The sequence below is a fragment of the Orbicella faveolata genome, unplaced genomic scaffold (assembly GCF_042242905.1).
Source record: "Orbicella faveolata isolate gen_17 unplaced genomic scaffold, um_ofav_v1 contig_24, whole genome shotgun sequence".
NCBI lineage: Eukaryota > Metazoa > Cnidaria > Anthozoa > Scleractinia > Merulinidae > Orbicella > Orbicella faveolata.
This window is the reverse complement of record NW_028301552.1, coordinates 26043330-26062816: the sequence shown is the minus strand read 5'-3', so window position 1 is coordinate 26062816 and position 19487 is coordinate 26043330. Positions and strand designations below refer to the sequence as shown.

Below are 19487 nucleotides of genomic sequence, written 5' to 3'. Positions count from 1 at the left end.
CTCTTCGCCTGCCCGATGCTAACTAAATTTACAATTGTAAAAAGGTTAAACGATATCTAAAAATTTATATCTATATGTAAACGAGATAAAATTGTGTTTTAAGATATGCTAAAATAAATAAATGAATAAATAAATAATTAAAATTATGCCAGATGTTCTACCACGGTGAGTCAGTACCCACCAGGATCAGACCCGTCAGAAGGCCAGCGTCGGCAGCTTTGCCCTACAGAGATGCCGGCAAAAACGACATGAAAGCAGGGAACATCAACCCTTCTACCTGGGAGGCCACGGGAGCAAACAAAGCAGATGATGACTCGGGCTGGAGGCAGGTCATAAAGGAGGCCGTCCACTGACAAAAGTTATCAGAGGAGAGATGAAAACCGGGAAGACAACTTAGACGGCAAAGGGCAGAGACATTGCCCACTGACTGACTGACGCAGTCTTCACTTAGGGCAATTGCAAAGGATACCGTCCATGTAGAATTGGCTTGTGCAGCACTGGAAAAATAGAAGACGGAAGCAGAGGATTTCCCCCCTAATATTAATATTTTAATATATTAATTCCAATATTATCCAGGAGCACAGGAGTTTCAGGGCGGGATGTTCGAAAGCCGGTTAACACTATCCCAGGATTGAAAGTTAACCGAAGTATAAATATTTCTTGTATGAAAATGTTTTTCACTGCTTGTTTTCTGTAGTTTGAAATTATTCCAACTCAAAACAGACAACAAACTTCAAAAAAAATCCATTTTTAAACATTTTATGGACAGTTTTAAGGAATTGGACCATTTTATCATCTAAATTTTTAATTTTTCAATTTTCTTGTTTTAATTGTTGGACTTGATCCAATGCTTTACTTTTTAATATTTTAGTGTATCTCATATCTCAATTTTTCATATAATCGTTGCACATTTCTTTTTTATTCTGAAAATATTTGAGGGCCATTGGTTTTTCAGTTATTACTGATGTGCGCTACCCTCAATAAATAAAGTTTATTATTATTATTATTATTTTAATCATTATTATTATTGTTGTTATTATTATTATTATTATTATTATTATTATTATTATTATTATTATTATTATTATTATTATAATGTGGATTTAGCCAAGCCTAAAAGCGGAGCTCCTGGGCCGGATCGCTCAGAGCTCGATTAAGCTAACCCAGGATATGCGAGAATTTTGATTTGAGTTTCGTAACTTTACGGTGAGGTTTTCTGTTTATTTTGTTTGGCCTTCTGTTTTGAGTTTGAATAATGTCAAGGTCTCCAAACTACACAAAACAAAAGCAGTGAAAAACACTTGTATACAGGAAAAAAGTATACTTCGGTTAACTTTTATAATCCTGGGTTAACGTTAATCGGCTTCCGAACAACCCCGTCCTGTTTACAACAAGTTAACCTGACATAAGTTCGCAATCCATTCGAATACCTGCACTTGGTCAGCGGTCAACTTCAAAAAGTATGTGACCTCGATGAGCTCTAAACTTGAACCCGCCAAATGGTCACGTGATACTGGTCAGCAGATACCTTCTTTTGACAGGTGTCAATTGACTAGAACATGGATGTCCAATATCAAAGAAGGACGCTATAAACCAAGGGCGCATGTCTCTGTCAACCTATTAGCTGGAGTATGGTCTCATCCATCTTGGGCGACTCCGTCGCCGTCGTCGTGTGTACGCACCCACGAGCAATACCGCTAGCCATGATAACCATAAGAAAATCAATAGGTCATATTCGTATTCTCGGTACTGGACTGGAACTAGCTTGCAATGGAGGCTCATGCGGGGGAATATCATTAAAAAGAGATTAATGTCATTTGCAATTGAAAAGACTCCCTGCATTAGCCTCAGTTGCAAGCTAGTTCCAGCCTAATACCGGGAACACGAATATGGTCTATTCATGGGTTTCCTTTTCTTTCCTGTATGGGTATGGGGCTCCGCTTCAAGGGCCGCCGGACCTGCGCTATTTAACAATTTGACCCGTAGCCCGCAAGGGCTACAGGTCAATAGCCCATGAGGCGAAGCCGAATGGGCTATTGACCCGTGGCCCTTGAGGGCGAAGGGTCTAATTGTTTTAGTATCACCCAACTAGTTGGACAGAAAAGACAATAATAAAGTTAGCAAATGCAAGTTGAAGAAATATTTATCTGGGAATAAAACGAAAGAAAGCGTCACGCTCGATTGCGCCAATTTCGCTACTCGAGGACTATTACTAATAGACCTCTAGTAGCGTAGCCAATTAAAATGCAGGATTTACATTAGTCCACTAGTTGGGTGATACTAAAAACAGATAACCTCACCGCAAAGTTACAAAACTCAAATCAAAATTCTCGCTTATCCTGGGTTACCGTAATCAGGCTTTGAACAATGGGTAATTCTGAAGTAGGTCAATTTTTTTCCTTGCCTCCTAAGGCCTTACTTACACTCAAGGGAAATTACTGGGTTGTTTCAGTACTTCAAATTACATCAAGAGTTTATTATTTGCTTTCCATCTTATTTGAGAAAATCCGAACAAAATCGAGGAAAGCTTCTACAGATCGTACTTTCTACGTTTCTCTCGCGTTTTCAAGTCAGTATTCATTTGGAGAGCCTGTAATTTGAATGTCAATAGCGAAAGCACCTTTACTAAATACCCAATTGGCCAGCTTTGACTGTTTAACATAACAAGTATCATTTCCATCACTGATATTTTGACTGCAACGTGGCACCGTTTTGCTGACTACTGTGCTTTCAATCGATCGAACCGCGGCAAACAATTCAAGACGTCAAGAATGATATTGAGTTCCACGAACGAGCACAATCTTGTTTTATACTTTTCCAGTGGCGGATCCAGACCTTGAGCTAAGGGTGTTTCCCTTTCATGTTTCTATTTGTTGGCTGCTTGAACACATACACATGATGACACATAAAGACCGTGTTTTGTGCAAAGTCGAGGCTAAAAATGGGAACAAAACTAATTATTTTTCCAGGTTTCATGACTATTTCGCTCTACAGTGAAACCTGCATTAAGCAGACAGTAGGAGAAGTCGCAAAATGTATTTTCCCCCTCGTTGCGCTGGAGTTTTATGGAAAGAAGTACCCCTCCTTGCGCTTAATAAAGTACGACTTGTTTCATATAATGAAAGTCTAGAAACTGACCCATCGCTGACAATAAAAGATCAGACGTCCGTAATTACTTCCAAATCACACATCATTCTTTAGCTTAGGATGGTGTTTGACACCTTTTAAGACGTATACTATCAGACACCCTGTAATAACTATGACCTGGCGAACTCCATTTCTTCTTTGCTTGTGTTCCGACAAACAGCAAATGTCATGCTGTTCGATTTTCCTTGAATCATTAACGAGATCCCACAGAAGACGAACAACACTTTCAAGACAAACACCAAACTTTATACTCGTATACCCTCTGTTACGTCCAACTGATGTGGTATCTGTCTATTTTTGACATTTTTGTGAATCATCCCCCTTTGATTTCTTTGTTCGGTGCGGCCGCTCTTCACTAAACAACTCGTTAAATGAAGATATAGTAATAAAGTCCTTTTTATCCTCATTTGTTAGAGCTGCGTTTCCAGGTCGTACACTAACAGCAATTGTATACCCTGCTTCAAATGCGGCTCTCGCTTCTGCGAAAACAAAACAAACCAAAACAGAATGTTAATAACGACTAATAATAACAACAACAACAACAACAACAATAACAATAATAATAATAATAATAATAATAATAATGATGATGATAATGATAACAAAAGTCAAGCTACTGTAACGTCCCTTTCTATAAATAGCTCTTACTAACCGAGTTCGGGGTCCGTACTGTAAGTTACGGACCGAGTTTTTTCCCCTTCGATTTATGGCCCAAGTGGGAAGCGCGCGGGTCATAAATCGAAGGGGAAAAAACGAGGATCTGTAACTTACAGAACGGAACGAGAAGACGAGGTTAGTAAGATATTTCTTATATCTCTACTCTGTACCTGACGGGTTCGGAGACTATTTCTATTCACGCGGACTCGGAAAGGCTTCAAATTTCTGACGCACCTCGAAAGCAAAACGAGCCAGTTTGAAACTGTTTTTAAGTCGTTAGGACGCTTTATTACATAATTTAGAGTATAAGAAAGTTTTAAACTTTCACTTGCTATAAAAGTAAAGAACACTTATCGATAAATCACGAAACAGTTTGGCAACAAAACCGACTTTGAATTTTAGCGGGCCGTACAGGAGAGTACGGCTCGCTAGATTGACCAATCACAGCGCGCGGACTAACTGAGAGATGTAATAATGACTTTGACGATGTCGCTTTGCATTTACTTTTGTTGAAAGGAATGAATTGCAGCCAACAGAATGAATTCAAACAGTTAGAACCTATAGTAAGTCTGCGAAAGTGGCTTTATTACATAACTAGCTCCGAGGGGGACTGGGGGCTATGACCACGATCATATCCCACGGCAGCAGAACACCCACTGGCCTGTACAACCCGCAACTCAGCCACGAGCTTCCACGCCAGGTCCCCCAAATAGCACCCGTGAAAATGAACCCAGGCTCAGCAGAAGTAAGGGATAAATAATCAGCATCCCGTGACCAGGGATTCCTCCCAAGGGGAAGGGAGAGAGGGAACGTAAAAACACTCGGTACGAAGCACAGAACACCACACTACAACGATCACAAACACATGTGAGTTGCAAACGCCTGCAATGATGTGGACAACCGCTGGACGGACATACGCCCCACGTGCAACAACGCTTCAGAAAACGCGCCGCACGCTAAAAGAGACTGAACACGCCAGGATAGCCAATATGCTAACAAACGCCTGTAACAACAACCTACGCAAAACATTACGGACCGCTAACATGCTGAAAACGCTAGACAGGCTAGCAAACACGCCTATATAAACAACACTACACAAAACATGTTACTGAACTAGCGTGAGGTCGTCCTGAGATCCGTATTGGGAAAATATCGGTGGAGTTTCCTTTTTTGCAAGTTTATGGACCGAGCCACAGGCGAGGTCCATAAACTTGCTAAAGACGAGATCAACATTTTCCCAATACGGACCGAACAAGCTAGTTCAATAAGATTTCATTATATGGCTCTCTCTAATCTGCTGATAAATTGATGCGTTCCCGCGATCCTCTGTCGGTAAACGCGCGCGCGAAAAGTAAGCATCTATTCATCTAAACACGATCGATCCCGCGACCGCTATAAGTACTTATCGATCGACATGCTGAGACCAGTGAAATCTCTTCAAAGCCATCTGAATGGCCGCTCCACAGATGTTTCCATCGATTCCAGATTTGGTTCGGGTCTTCCCTCAACAACAGAAGATTGCCATCACAAACGAAGCAGATAAATAAAGAAATGAAATAATATAAGATTTTAACCGACAGAATATACTAGCACAAGCTCAGTGTGCTTACATTTTGGTATTCACAGGGAAGAAACCAAATTCGGCAGATATTTCAGATGATATTTCAGATGCACCTGTACGTTTCTTTTACGTGCCGGCGGTTTTCCAGTTATAATTAAATTTCAACCTGCAACCTGCAACCTGCGCCCTGCAAAATAAACCCGCCGCCACTGACAAGACTCTTGCTCCTGATCGCATTTAACAGTAATCGTATAGTAGGAAGACGTACCCCTAATAACGTCGGTAACAAAAAGAATTCTTGATGGTTTCATGTCAACGGCCTCAGCAATTTTCATGTAACTGCTCGATTCAGTTTTCGCTCCAACTGTGGTGTCAAAATGTCCACCTATATACTAAATAATAAGAGAGAAACAAGGTCAACATCTCAACGGTAAATTCAGTTTCAAAAATTTTCGGACTATCAACGGAGGAAGTCGAATATTTAAAGTTAGTCTGTTTCTTGGTCGCGGTCAAACAAGAGAAATTTGCGAAAACGGAATAATAAAAGCCCTCGAAATTCTCCAAACTAAGCGTTTAACCACAGCCAAGCCTGTTTCAGGCGCTCGATTAGTAAGGAAGTGCCACGAAAACCCCCGTATTTTTGTTACCGCGACTGTATCCTTTAATTTACTAAGCACTACATCGTTAACTCCATTCCGAGGGTTTACGAAAAGGGATACAGTGTTCTTATGTCGGTATGTGAAAGGTGTACATTTTTCAATAAAAGGTATATGACTGAGGGGTACCTTCTCTGTCAAAATGATATACAATCCTCCCCGTACAAAACTTTGTAAAGTATCCCCCGGGGTCAGAGTGCAGCATTTCTAGCTCTTAGAGGGTTGTATAAATTCCTACGATTCTAGTGAGGGTGTGAAAATTCATTTTTAATTCTCCTATTTCCAAAAAAATTCCTCTATTTAAGTAACTATTTTAAATGGCTGTTACAAGTTGTATAAGAATTTTGAAAAACCCGCTCATTACACCTGTCGAATTCAGGCTGCTTTGAGCGCAAAACATTAAAGTAAAAAGCCTCGCCTGAATCCAGAAGTTTTCTCTATTTCTCAATAAACGTTGAGCCGTGAAGTGGCGAAAAGGAGCAGCGCCAAGAGAAGAGGCGACCGGGAATTACTCGAGAACAATTACTTCAGTTGGAGAAAGGAGAAAGAAAAAAATCTGAGAGCAGGGGACACTAACCTGCAATAAATCTCCAAACTTTGAATTGCCAAACAGAAGCTTTTGAGCATCTATGCTACCAGATGAATAGATGTAGATTTTGATTTGATTTGAAGTCCACTGATTGAAAGCTGGGACAACGTCATCAAACACCCTGCAATGTGTTGCAAACTAATTAAGGGTTCAATCTTTTTCCCTACAAGAATAAGAACTGCAGTAATGCACTTTGTGATACAGAGATACAGCCGGATTGAATACATACATACGTACACGTACTATGTTTTGTTAGAATGGTAATAAGCATAACACAATGAGGGCTGTCAGGAAGTATGCTCTAGATGATTAGAACACTTGGTCCTACATGAAATGATAACCACATAATTAATGAACTATGAATCTAAACTGGGGTTTAATGAGATGCCTGAGATGCATGGCATGTAGGAGTTTTGAGCAAAATAATTGGTTATGTATGAGTGTTTCTGTTGTAAAATTTTTATTATTGAATAATCATATCAGCGTTTATAAAGCAAGATATGTGTGTGTTGTGGCGGAGTTAACTGACCACCCAACCATTCGGGTGGTATCACTCTTATCTAGAGAAACACGGCAGACATATCTTGTCACACTAGTTTAAGGAGAAAATTCAAATGAGAGATTTGGGGGGACTAACTGATTATTCAAAGGACATACCAAACAAACGTAATTTTCAAGTTTAAAATTTATTAATGAGTAACTTTTAAATACTCAGAGTAGTCTCAAATTGAGTGAGTCTCAATTACTCAGAGTATTTTAACAAGCAGTATTCATATATATCAAGTAGCTTTTACTTACTTGGAGTGATTTGGAAAATGACCCAAGCATGGTCTGAACATATTGATTGATCACTAATTTTATACTGAGTATTGAATATTTACTCAGCAAACTTTGTTATTTATTATTTGGTATTTTCTTTGAGTATAATATCCCTCATCCAATGGAATTTTTTCCTTAATTTCAAATTATCAGGATATGATGCCGACCATTTTGAAACATCAAGTCTGGCCGGTCTTACAACTTTTTTGTCTAGTTATTTTGACCATGATGACAGGACTTACCCTTCCTCAACTGGTGCTTATCACTTCTATAGAACCAATTGGTGTTACCATCTAGGATATGCTACTTTTATTACACGAGTAAGTTAGTTGAGATGGCCAATAACTAAAATCAACCAGTCAGATTGCTCCATTGCCAGTGCCATATTCTCTACTCACGACCTCAGTCATGATTTTCCCATACAGACCTCCTGCTCAGTTAATAAGAGCTAAATATTGGCTGGAGTTCCACACATGTTACAAATTTTATCATCCCATCCATGTTTATAATGAAAAATATCAGAATTATCATTTTCAGAAGTGTTTAACTGAACATTCCCCAAAACACATCCCCCCTTCAATTATGCAGACCAGCTGGCCAGGCCTACAATTTATTAACAACATCAGAGGCATATTATTAGGTAGTATTTGCTGTGGGTTTATTAAAGATGAAGAATTGTGTAACTTACTCTCCCGTGATCTTTCCACTTTCAAATGCCTCTTTCCAAATGTGACCCTGAAGTTGTTTCAACGCAGTTGTTTTGCGATCCGAGCTCATCTGCCAGATGACATTTTTAACAACAGCATCAATGACAATGTTCTTGCTGAAATCATGAGTTATTTGAAATCTTAATTTTTTGTTGTTGTGAGACAGACAAGGATTACAGTTCATCCATGCATCTGTGGCAATGAAAAGTATGGTTATCTGAAATGGCACAGTATACATTGTCAGAAGCTTCTCTACTTTTCGTTGACCATATCAAAGGGCACAAAGGCGATCAAGTTTTATGTCTTGTACCACAAACTGAAGCTCTGCGGTTTTTTCTTATGAACATGTTTTAAGTTTGAAACTGCTGCAGTCCATAATTTGTACTTGTCTAAGATGTTTGACACATATCATGAAGTTTGAGTTAGTATATAGATGGTAAAAATATTTCACAAAAATCTCAGCCTAAGCCCTAATGTGAAATAACTATTCCCATGTATTCTTAATCAAAGACTTAATATTGCCTTCTTGATTGAATGTGGATGGTGTTTGATAGGAAGTTCACATGAGTGGCTTGCAACTCATGAAGTCTCACTTCACTCGCTTCTTCCAGATCCTATTCCTCTGCTAACTGTGGTCTTCCTCATCAGATGCAGAGTCAACTCCGATTGTTGATCGCACAAGAGTTATCTGATGTTCATGAAATTGTATCAGTAGAGATCACAGTTCATGGATGACAACTTCAGTAGCTCATGCATCACGGTGAATCATGGCTGTATTCAATCTGTTTTCCTGATTCATGCGTTATATTCCAGTCAACTCACAGATCAAAGAAAACCCCTTCCAGACCCTGTTATAAAAGGCCAATTAAATTTCACTAACCACAACAGAAAAATTTAGTTTTTATTTCCGTTTCAAGTATATGCAAAATAAAGACATTTTTGGACAGAATACTCTGCAGGTAATTTCCATAAAAAAATGTAGAGGGATTTGAGAAAACATTCGATAAGGGGGAATAATTTGCACTTTTTGATAAAGCATGAAACTTGGAACAATTATAACATTAGGCATCATAAGCTGCATTTTAAACATTATAAGCACTCAAGATGTGACTTTGGTGGCTCACCAGCGTCCAAATTAGCAGTGCAGTGTACAGGGCAGAGATCATGCCAGATGCTCTTTACACATCTGCCCATCTTCTATATCCTTACACATCCACGCCAGCAGGTGGCAGGGTCATCCAGTTTACTTATTTCCCACTGTGCAGATGATATATGTCTCATCCAACCAATTTGATCTACTGGACTTGGCAGTTGTGGTTGGGGAGGGACTGACCCCACACATGACAAGAATGGTATCCAAAACAGAGGATGTGTTATTGCAGGGAATTGTTTGTAGGTGGTATGTCTTTATCTCCTGCCTTTCTTTGTAAACAAAGTTGTCTTGCCTTATTCTCACTTTCAACTTTCATTTTGGTTATCCTTATCATACATCAGCACTATAAGTCTCTTGACTGCAAGAAGAACTTCTTTTGGTGTCTGCACTGGTGAACACAAGGCCGGTATCACATTGTCAGACATACTGCACAATGACCACCCTTTCCATTTTTCTCTTCCCCAGGCAAACCTGAATGGTGCACCCTATGAGCACCTGGAAAGTAGGCATTGTGTAGTTATTTTTGTCCCATGTAAATCACTTCCAGATATGGAAAAACTTTCCAGCACCAAATAGTACACTAAGCGGTTCTCATGTCAGCCTCCTCAAGTGTTCAAGGGACAGACCCTTTTCACTAATTACCTGTAAATACTGGAGCTCTTTTCCTAAGGTCATCACCACTAAAACCAGAAATAACTCAGTAAACTATGTTGCCACTGAGTAGACTGGAGAGCTCTGTCTTGTTTCCATCTCAGTGCAGAAACTTGTGCCAGTATCCAGATCATTCCACAATTTCCATCTTCCACCCTGATGTGCATACTATCACCTATTTTTGTCCCTGTAGGCAATTTGAGACTTTAATCTCTAAAAACATCTGGCAATTAGTGATTTACATCAACTCAGTCAACAGATCCTGTTAATTGGCTCCTTATGTATGTCAGAAACTTGTCCACATACTAAGTGAATGTCCCTGACTTTACAGGTCTAATAATGACCAAAATTATTGCTATGTACACCGTCGAGAACAACCATGCCAACTTCTGGTGCTATAATAACTGGTGTCTGTTTCATCAGTTTGCAATTAGACATCTTCCAAGCATGGAGATGTTCAGACTTTGTTACTTGGCCAACTTGTCTCAGCTTTCCAAAATGTTATTACGAGGTCAGAGATATGAGATCAGCAAGATGATGATAATAATAACAATAACAATTATGGTAATGGTGTTCTTAACATTCATATGTTTCTTTATTATATAAAACAAATAGATTCCATGTTGCTCTGTATCTGCTCAGTAACTGATTACAGAAGACATTGAAATGTTGCAAGAACATCAATGACACACTCAGTTATCGCCTTGACTATCCCACGTTTTTGTTCTAAACAGACACACTGCCACATGGAATCTATTTGTTAAAAATGATTGAATATTTCACTTATATACACGTATCATGATGTTGAAGCAAGAAAACGTTATGAGACGTACAGCTTGCAGAAATTCACATATTGTCACTACTCAGATTGTGGGATCATTAATTTTGGGCTTTTCAGTCTAATTCACAAAGAGGGTTTCAGTTTGTGACCTAGAAAGTAATTGATTCATTATATGTAGCCCAGTTCATCATGATCATCAGTTCTCTAGGTGTCAGTAGGTGCATAAGCTCAGTTAGTTATGTTATAATTAACTGGAATACCTGGATCCACCATCATCTTTAGATAGATCCTCCTTTTCATCAGGAATTAGAACAACACCTTCCATGTGTTTATCCTCCTTTGCCTTTATATACATTAAAAAAATACAAAAAGGGCCAGTTTCTATGGCAGTCAATCACAAAACATGATTGGAAATTTGAGAACAAGAGAGAATATGTATCTAATATATAGTCTACAAAAACGCTAACTAATCTGCACATGAGTTTAGAGCAAACTGGTTTTGCTCTAAAGAGAATTGTACCACAAGGAGAGTAAGGGGTTTTCTGAAACAAATATATAGCTTTGATGTTATGAAAGAATTGAGGTAGGAGAGTCACATAATATATGGTGCACAGGCATCTTTCTCATTCCACCCCTTGCTGAAAGGCTAATTAATTAATTGATATTAATTCATTAAAAAACACCAAAAGTTTATGGCTTAGCAAGTTAGTGTAGAGCGGTTTAGTGGACACCAGGCCCCAAAACAATCCCAATAGTGCACTCTGCACTAAGAAGGAAGGCATGTTGCCCAAGTATTTAAATTAGTACAAGCTACAACTAAAAGGATGACAGTCAGAAATCTGTAGGTGGACCTGTAGGTACAGCCAGGAGGTACAGTAAGTAAGTTAAATATCAAAAATTATTTTTCTTTCAAGAACAATATAAGGTCAGGTCTGCATATGAGCCAAGTAGCCCATCAGGCCAGAACTTATCCTGGATTCTGTAGCATGAAGCGACTAGGAGTATTTCTACTCCTCCCTGGATGGGATGCTAGTCCATCATAGCGTTACCCCCAGCATTAAGTTTGCTGACCAGTACCCATTTATACACCTGGGTGAAACGAGGTACTGTGAGAGTGAAGTGTCTTGCCCATGGCCAAGAACAGAATCCAATGTCCCTGGCCAGGGCTCCAACCCAGACCGCTCAATCCAGAGATGAGCATTCTGACCATGAGGCCACTGTGAAGAACAATGTGCTTGCAATCATGTTCTATCAGTGAGAAGACAATGAGAAGAGAACCAACAAGAGTTTCTACTACGTTCTGATAAAACACAGCCTCTTAGCCAAAATTCAAAGTCTAAAAAGTCTAAAATTTATGGCCAGGATGGAAAAATGCCTGTTGCTGACAAGTTCACAATCATATTTCATGAAAAGAAAACGATAATAAATGCAGTTTACCTGTCTTTTTAAAGCCATTACATCCTCTTTACACTGAACAGTCTCCCAGGTTCTCTCCAAAAATCCCTGTACATTGTCCTTGGCATATGGAAATAGCACATCCTGAAGAAAATATCCCGTTGAGTTGATCTCTACTACACAAATGATAATAAGTGTCAATAACTATCAGTGGCAATAACTTTCAGTGTTAACTGATCAGTACAAGGGTTACTTAAAGTCTCTGAAAAAATAGTGCCCATATCCTTTTGCAAAATATGAAAAATGCAAATTTTCTGAAGTGTTGAATGTAAAAAAATTGTCAAATAAGTAAATCTTGTTCAATATTTTCATTGATTATAAAGATAATCATCCAAAACACACATACACAAAAAAAATAAATAAGAAATCTATAGGACAATGGACGAAACTGTTCTGGATAGACGTTTTACAACAAAAAATTAAAACAAGCAAAGCACCAAAATGATTTTGTGATTTCTTAAACGTGATGCACACATGGAAAGTTATTTTCATATGGATCATGCAAAGAAGACTTGCACTACCACCTATCCAAATTTGCTGACAAAATCACAAAAGTACGGAAAATCACAATATGTGGAAGACCGTTTCAGTGGCAAGAACAGTTTAAGGAAGATGGAGAGGGTATTGCATTTCAGTGTCCAAATAGGTCGTAAAGTCTTTGTCATCCTTTCTTGACAAATTCTTGACAAAAAATCTGCAAAGACATTAAATGATGTTCTTTGCAGAAAAATTAAATACTTTGAAATGTGAATATTTTTTCTTAGGAATTGCGTGATTGTGTGATTCAGTTACCAAATTCGGATATGCTGTAATGCAAGTCTTCCTTGTTTCACCTATATGAAAGTAAAGTTTACGAAAATTACAAAATTGTTTGTGTCGCTTTGTTTATTTATATATTTTCTGTTGCAAGACCTTGATCCAAAACAGTTTTTTCTCAAGTACTACTTTAAGTTGTGTTTACTCAGCTTTTTAAAAAATAACTAGCTTTCCAAGCATTTCCAGTTTAAATCAATCCTAATAATTTATGTGTATGGTGCCCTTTGACTAACACAACAAATTTGCCTCCAAAGACTCCATTATTTCCAAAAAACTTGAGCTTAATAAAAAGAACAAAAATTTTAAAAAAATACAACACAAAATGAAAGGGATCTGCACAGAGTGGGAGCCAGGGTGCCATGCAAGCCAGCATGCAAGCTATTCTGCTTAGCCTAAATAACAGTCTGTTCAGTCTCGATACCTAAATAGCTCCCCTCCCCCACCCCCCTTCACAAAACATATACCCAACCTGTTTAAGCGTAGAAATATTCGTAGAGCTCTACACTCCATCTTATGTTTTGTTGAATAAATCAGTACGTAGCTCTAGGAAGACTAGGAAATGATATAGCCGCTGAGGTGTACAGTAGCAAATAAAACGCAGTGGGTACGGCAATGTTCATGCTTTTCTATCTCAACTTGTTTTAAACAGTGTTATCATTTGTTCTTCTTGACAGCATCCGTGAATAACCTTACTTCTAACTTTAGAATGCTATTATTCATATGATTGTGTAAATATCTCATTATGCGTACCTTGACAAAAGAAATTGGAGTTGTTGTCCCTTCGATATCAAGCAAAACAGCGTCGTAGTTAAGCTGGTTTCTAATGGCAAGTTTCTGAGAAGCCATCTCGTTGGACCAGAACACCTTTGTTATTCTCAATGAGTGGGTCAATTTTCACGCTTACTTGCATGAAGGTTACACTACATATATTTTTTTGGAAATTTAAATAAAGAAGGAGATCGAAAGATATTTTTTTTATGCGGACTCCGGTAGTCGAACCCGAGAAATGTATGCCCAGCCACCACACAAGCTCCGCACCTTCCAGACGTTCGCGTTAATTGTTTCTACGCATCCTTACTGCGCGCGCAAATTCATTCTCCACGGGCACGCCACGTCATGCTTGAGAGCGCGCGCTAAGCAATGAAATAAACTGAACAGGGAACTGAAGTAGTTGATAACAGTGCCGTTTTTTCTCACTGACTTGTATGTTTTAGCAAGACGTTTCGGCGAACTCTTAAGTCTTCATCGGTTGACAAATCGCGTGATGTTCCGCGCGATTTAAAAACTTGCTAAGCACTTTTAGGGCCTCTTCATATGAGCCCGGTGACCGGGCTGGCTCCGTTACCGGGACGAATTTTGTTGTCTGTTAATATGGGAAATTTCGACCGGGATGAAATCCAAGCAAATCCAAGAAACACAACCAAAATGGTAGAACATACACTTGTATCGTTCGCGGCTGTCGCAGCTTTGTGGACTCTTGTAACTTTACTGATAAAGCTAATTCGCATACTCCTAAAGTGGAAATACATACAAGACAAGACAAAAATTATGCCATTTTGGCCGCTACGTTGCGAAAGCGAAGCTATTTTGTCTAAAAAGTTTCGTCCCGGTAACCCGGGCTGAAGTGTTCATATGGGAAAATTTTCATCCCGGTTACCTCGGTCGCAAAAACCGAGATCTCGGTAACCGGGTCAGCCCGGCTTCTTATATGGACACATCGTAATTTTTACGAAGGAAAGAGTGGCGAGGCGAGATCTCGGAAACCGAGCCAGCTCGGTTGACCGGGCTCATATGAAGAGGCCCTTAGTATAAATCTACTAGCGTTCTGTTACGAATGCCGTTTTCTGACTGGCTACGCTACTCACTATCTATTCTGTGTTCTGTGTCAGTATAAATCTACTAGCGTTCTAATGCAGTTCTCTAATTGGCTACGCTACTCACTATCTATTCTGTGATAGATAGTGAGTAGGGTAGCAGTATACCCTTTTTAACAAAATGGCGGCCGCTTCTTGGCGTTTTCGAAGTGTCTGGGAAGAGGATTTAGATAACGTTTTGAACGACTAGTAGATTTATACCAAAACAATTAGATTATTCGCTCTCGATTTCTATGCGTGATAGTTGGCTCGGGCTGCGCCCTCGTCAACTATCACGCGATAGAAATCTCGAGCTCATGATGTAATTGTTTAGTAGATAGTGAGTAGCGTAGCAGTGAGCCCTTGTTAGCAAAACGACGGCAGCTTCTTGGTGTTTTCGAGGTGTCTGTGAAGAGGATTTAGATGAAGTTTTGAACGACTAGTAGATTTATACTAAAACAATTAGATTATTCGCTCTCGATTTCTATGTGTGATAGTTGACTTGGGCTGCGCCCTCGTCAGCTATCACGCGATAGAAATCTCGAGCTCATAATGTAATTATTTAGTAGACTTCTGGGATGACCATGTGATCATTCCCAGCGTTCGGGTCTTTTACAGACATCTAAGCTTCTCAGTAGAAAAAGCCGCTGATGGCAATGTGCCTCATGTCCGACGACCTCAACGTTTTCAAAATCCATGTAATGATGACATTCGTGAACATGGCACGCAAGTTTGGAGTTATGATCGAACATCAAGACAGCCTTTTTGTGCTCGGAAACCCGCGTCTTCAGTGATCTTTCGGTCTGGCCATAGTATACAAAATCGCACTGACTGCAATTGATTCTGTACACTACTCCAGATGATGGACAGTCGGTTTCATCCTGCTGTTTCGGTCGAGGAAAAGGACTGTTGATGGTTCTCTCTGGCTTGTAGGAAATTTGTAAACTTTGTTGCTTTAGTAAGCGACCAATTCTTTCGGAGACGCCCTTAAGGGCCCATTAACCGATTTATGCGCGCGCTCGCGCGCGTTGCTAAGGAGGTGAAATTCCAATTCCGGTTACTTACGTCAGCCTGAGCGCAAAAAATAAAAATAACTCAATAACTTCCAAATTCGCTCACATTTTAGATGTTTTTCTTTGTGTTTCACAAAATGCAAAGTAAAAAAAGTACAAGCAAAGACAAAATAAGAGAAAGACAGAAAAACAAGAACAATAGGAGGAGAAAACCAACTCCGTGTGGCTTTGTTTTATCTTACCGAAGTGTGCTGGTAGTGTAAATTGTGCACGCGCTGATAGGGTAACTTCCAATATATATCGGGCGCACTTCCGGTTTCTTTAAATGCTAAAGGAAACGCGGTTTTGCTTTAAATCCAGCCTTTTTTGACGTATTTCGATTAAAGCCAACGTTGGAAACATAGCTATGCATTCCTTTTTCAAAATCGTGCTTTTTTCAGAAATTACGGTTTTTTTAATATTTTTAAATTCTCTCAAAATCTGACCTTTTAGAAATGAAACAAAATCTAAGCATAGCGTAATGAGGATTTAAATTAAAATATTAAATCAATGGAAAAAAATGAAAAAAATTCCGATAAAGTAATTTGCCTGGGAGCCTTTGCGTTTTTTCAGTATTAGTCACATGACCATGGGCGTGGCCTGATGACGTCTGAAGTAACTAAAAATGACGAGGTTATATGAGAATAAATTTTCCCTAGCAACGACTCGAAAAGATCGGTTAATGGGCCCTTAACGTAAGGAAGTACTACAAAACCATTTGTGGTAGGCTTAGTTGATTTTGTTGCCAGCACTCTTTCACATTCATTGATAAAGCAAGAGGGGTAGTTGTTCTCTCGAAGCACCGCTTTTACTCGTCGAGTTTCCTCGCGTTTTCCTTTACTTGTGGAGGGAATGTTTCTCGCACGAAGGAGTAACGTGTTAACCACTGATCTTTTGTGGCACGAGGGGTGGTGAGAGAGAAAATCAAGGTACGGTTTTTATGGGTTGGCTTTCTGTAAACCTCCACTTGAACTGCCGTGCCGCGTCTGGACGTGATAGTGTCAAGGAAAGGTAAGCATTTATCCGTTCACCCATTCCAAGCCACTGGCAACGAGGGAACTGAAGTAATGAAATGAACTGAACTGAACAGGGCAGATGGCCATTGCTATAGCTTTGCCTGAAATTAACGATCCTTGGACGTTCGGTGACCCTTACTTTACTTTCGAGAAACAGATATTATTTGCAATTATCTTCACATTGTCCAAAAATTAACAAAAAATGAATGTAGGAAGTTAACAAAAAATTTCAAGATTTTCGTCCACGGGACATCGAATCCTGCCATCTTGCGGCTGCAAGGTGCGTGAAACTATGGTCGCTAAATGTGAACTTGTTCTTTAAGGAACCTCACTAGTTGGCTAAATTTACTTAATAGGTCCACTTAAACAATAGTTGGCCGAGAACATTTCACTTCAAAGATCTATTAATTGCAATATTTTTGGGCTTACAGACGCTGTGGCCTTCTTCGCTAACGAAGCCTGATTTTTTCAGATTTAGGGTGTTCTTCCGGGAATGTTCTCTCCAAAACGAAGTCGATGACCCCCCATTTTTTACATTTCTGACATAACTAACTCTTCGTCTTACAGTGGTAAAAGTCTCAGAAGCCCGAACGTCCTTAATTTTAGAACTCGAATTTTTCAACTACATACAGCAAGCCTCTGTGTCCATTGTTACATTAAATAAAAAGTCACAAAATGTCTAACTTGGTTTCACCCATTGTTATAAAAGTATTTTTCGTTGGACCAGGCTCCTGGCGCAGATCCTCCTGATCCTTCCCCATTTTTAATTGTCCTTAAAATAACCCCCGGCGATCTCTTTTGATTTAATAAACTTGCAATGAAAAGCAGCAGTTACGAACGATACGCAGCAATTGCAATTAGTTTTGATGTGTTAGATAAGATAAAGATAAGATAAGAACTTTATTAACGTGTCAAAGTCGCTAGCATACAATGTATACTAATTGGGGAGACTTAACTACGATTACTTATCTAATAATTAATAAAATATGTAAATATGTGTATGTCTGATTCAGTTTCAAATTTCTAACAATTACCTTTTGGGTTGCCAACTGTTTTGAATCCTGTCAGAATACCCCTCAATTTCGGCTTAAAAATGGGCAATTCTGTGGGTACAATTCTGGCTGACGACAGTAACGAATAACGCTTGAGTTTCTAGCCTCAGGTCTATAACTAGCAGAATACAGTCCAATAATGCAGTCTCTGACTAAGCGGAACCGGAAATTAGCATATCAGTACGTGCTGTACATATCTTAATTTCTTACCAACAACCCAGGAGATTTCAGGGTGGTCCAGCGGGTTGAGCTGCGCGCGGCTGACCCAACGGTCGCAAGTTCAAGTCTCGATATGTCATTAAAGGGGTTATGCTCGAACGGCTTGGGGGTCGAATAACCTCTCCCCCGATCGACATTTGAACTCGGGCCGGGAAGAAAATCCCGAGCGACGCCAGAGAATTTTTTGGTTTAATTAATTAATTTATTTAGTTAGTTACCATTTTTTCCAACTTCTTTGGGGTTTTTTCCAACTTGCATGGTTCTGTTTTTCTTAAATTGATTGACTGATTTTTTTTTCCAATTTGTTTGAGGTTCTTTTTGTTGTTGTTGTTGTTGTTGTTGATGATGATGTTTCGGATTAGATTAGATTAGATTTTGACCATAACCCTAAGTGGGCATAGGGCCAGACACTCTCCTTCGCCATAACACACGGTCACGAGCAGCCACTGTTGCCTCGCTCCATGAGCCAAAACCCAATGCTGTTCTTTCTTTTTCTGCGGTTCTCCGCCAATTCTCTTTCGGTCTGCCACGACTTCTTCTTCCCTCTGGGGCCCACGTTAATGTTGTCTTGGGATGTTTATTTGGATCCATTCTGAGAACGTGGCCGAACGTGTGCCATGCTCACTGATGGTAATGATGTTAGCCCGCTTTCGAATCTCCTCGTTTGATATTTTCATGCTATAACGTTGTACTTACTTCGGATTAACTTTCCCCTTATTTCTGTCGATCTAACAGATTTTTTTCCTCCTTTATCGAGATTTGTTTGCTTTCTATGCCTTTTTTCCTCCGAACTTTGGGACTTTTAAGACCGAGCCAGTTGGCCTAAAATGGTGTCCTAGTTGGGAGCAATTCCATTACTTGCTTTTCCAGAAGGCAATGTCGACATAAACAACATGCTAACCTCCAATACATAACGCCTGGTTTTCTTGACATTTAATTGTTCAGGATGTAGAAGGTTTTATACGACCTCGTTTGAGACGATGCATGATTTTAGTAATTCGCAGATCAGTCAACTCTCGCAGTTTTAAGTGCAAGTTGATTTTTAGTAGAATCGCATTTCACGCCGTTGTTTTTTCTTAAAATTAATGTGAATTTCGCGAGTCCTCCGGGTCTCAAAAGACATGCATTGGAGTTATTTCGTCTAGCGAATGTAACGAAAGGTTTCCCGTGCGGAACTGCGCGGTTGAGGACGGATATGGACTATCAGCATGGGAGACTTGACTTGGGGAAAGCTCGGAAGAGCAGAGGCTCGCTGCACGGCACTCGTTACTCAATGCCAAAGGTACAGGGTCGTTGTCTCTCG

General features: G+C 39.5%; 1 protein-coding gene across 2 annotated transcripts; it reads right to left on the bottom strand.

The window, feature by feature from the left end:
• Positions 1-2372: 2372 nt before the first annotated feature.
• On the bottom strand, positions 2373-14317 carry LOC110067946 (enolase-phosphatase E1-like). 2 transcript variants are annotated; one of them, XM_020775292.2, is made up of 7 exons: positions 13743-14317; positions 12159-12260; positions 10982-11064; positions 8118-8252; positions 6599-6731; positions 5634-5757; positions 2373-3626 (listed from the first exon to the last, which is right to left on the bottom strand). In XM_020775292.2, the coding sequence occupies exons 1-7, from the start codon at positions 13836-13838 to the stop codon at positions 3439-3441; spliced, it is 861 nt and encodes a 286-aa protein (XP_020630951.1). In that variant the 5' UTR covers positions 13839-14317; the 3' UTR covers positions 2373-3438. The 2 variants fall into 2 exon arrangements, with proteins under 2 accessions (XP_020630951.1, XP_020630952.1); XM_020775293.2 differs by lacking the exon at positions 8118-8252 and having other exon boundaries at positions 13743-14312.
• Between the last annotated feature and the right edge of the window lie 5170 nt (positions 14318-19487).

Coding starts and splice junctions, on each gene's coding strand:
- LOC110067946 (XM_020775292.2), bottom strand. CDS start 13,838: ATGGCTTCTCAGAAACTTGCCATTAGAAACCAGCTTAACTACGACGCT. Junction 12,261..13,742: donor CTCCAATTTCTTTTGTCAAG/GTACGCATAATG, acceptor TATTTTCTTCAG/GATGTGCTATTTCCATATGC. Junction 6,732..8,117: donor AGTGGAAAGATCACGGGAGA/GTAAGTTACACA, acceptor AACACATTGCAG/GGTGTTTGATGACGTTGTCC.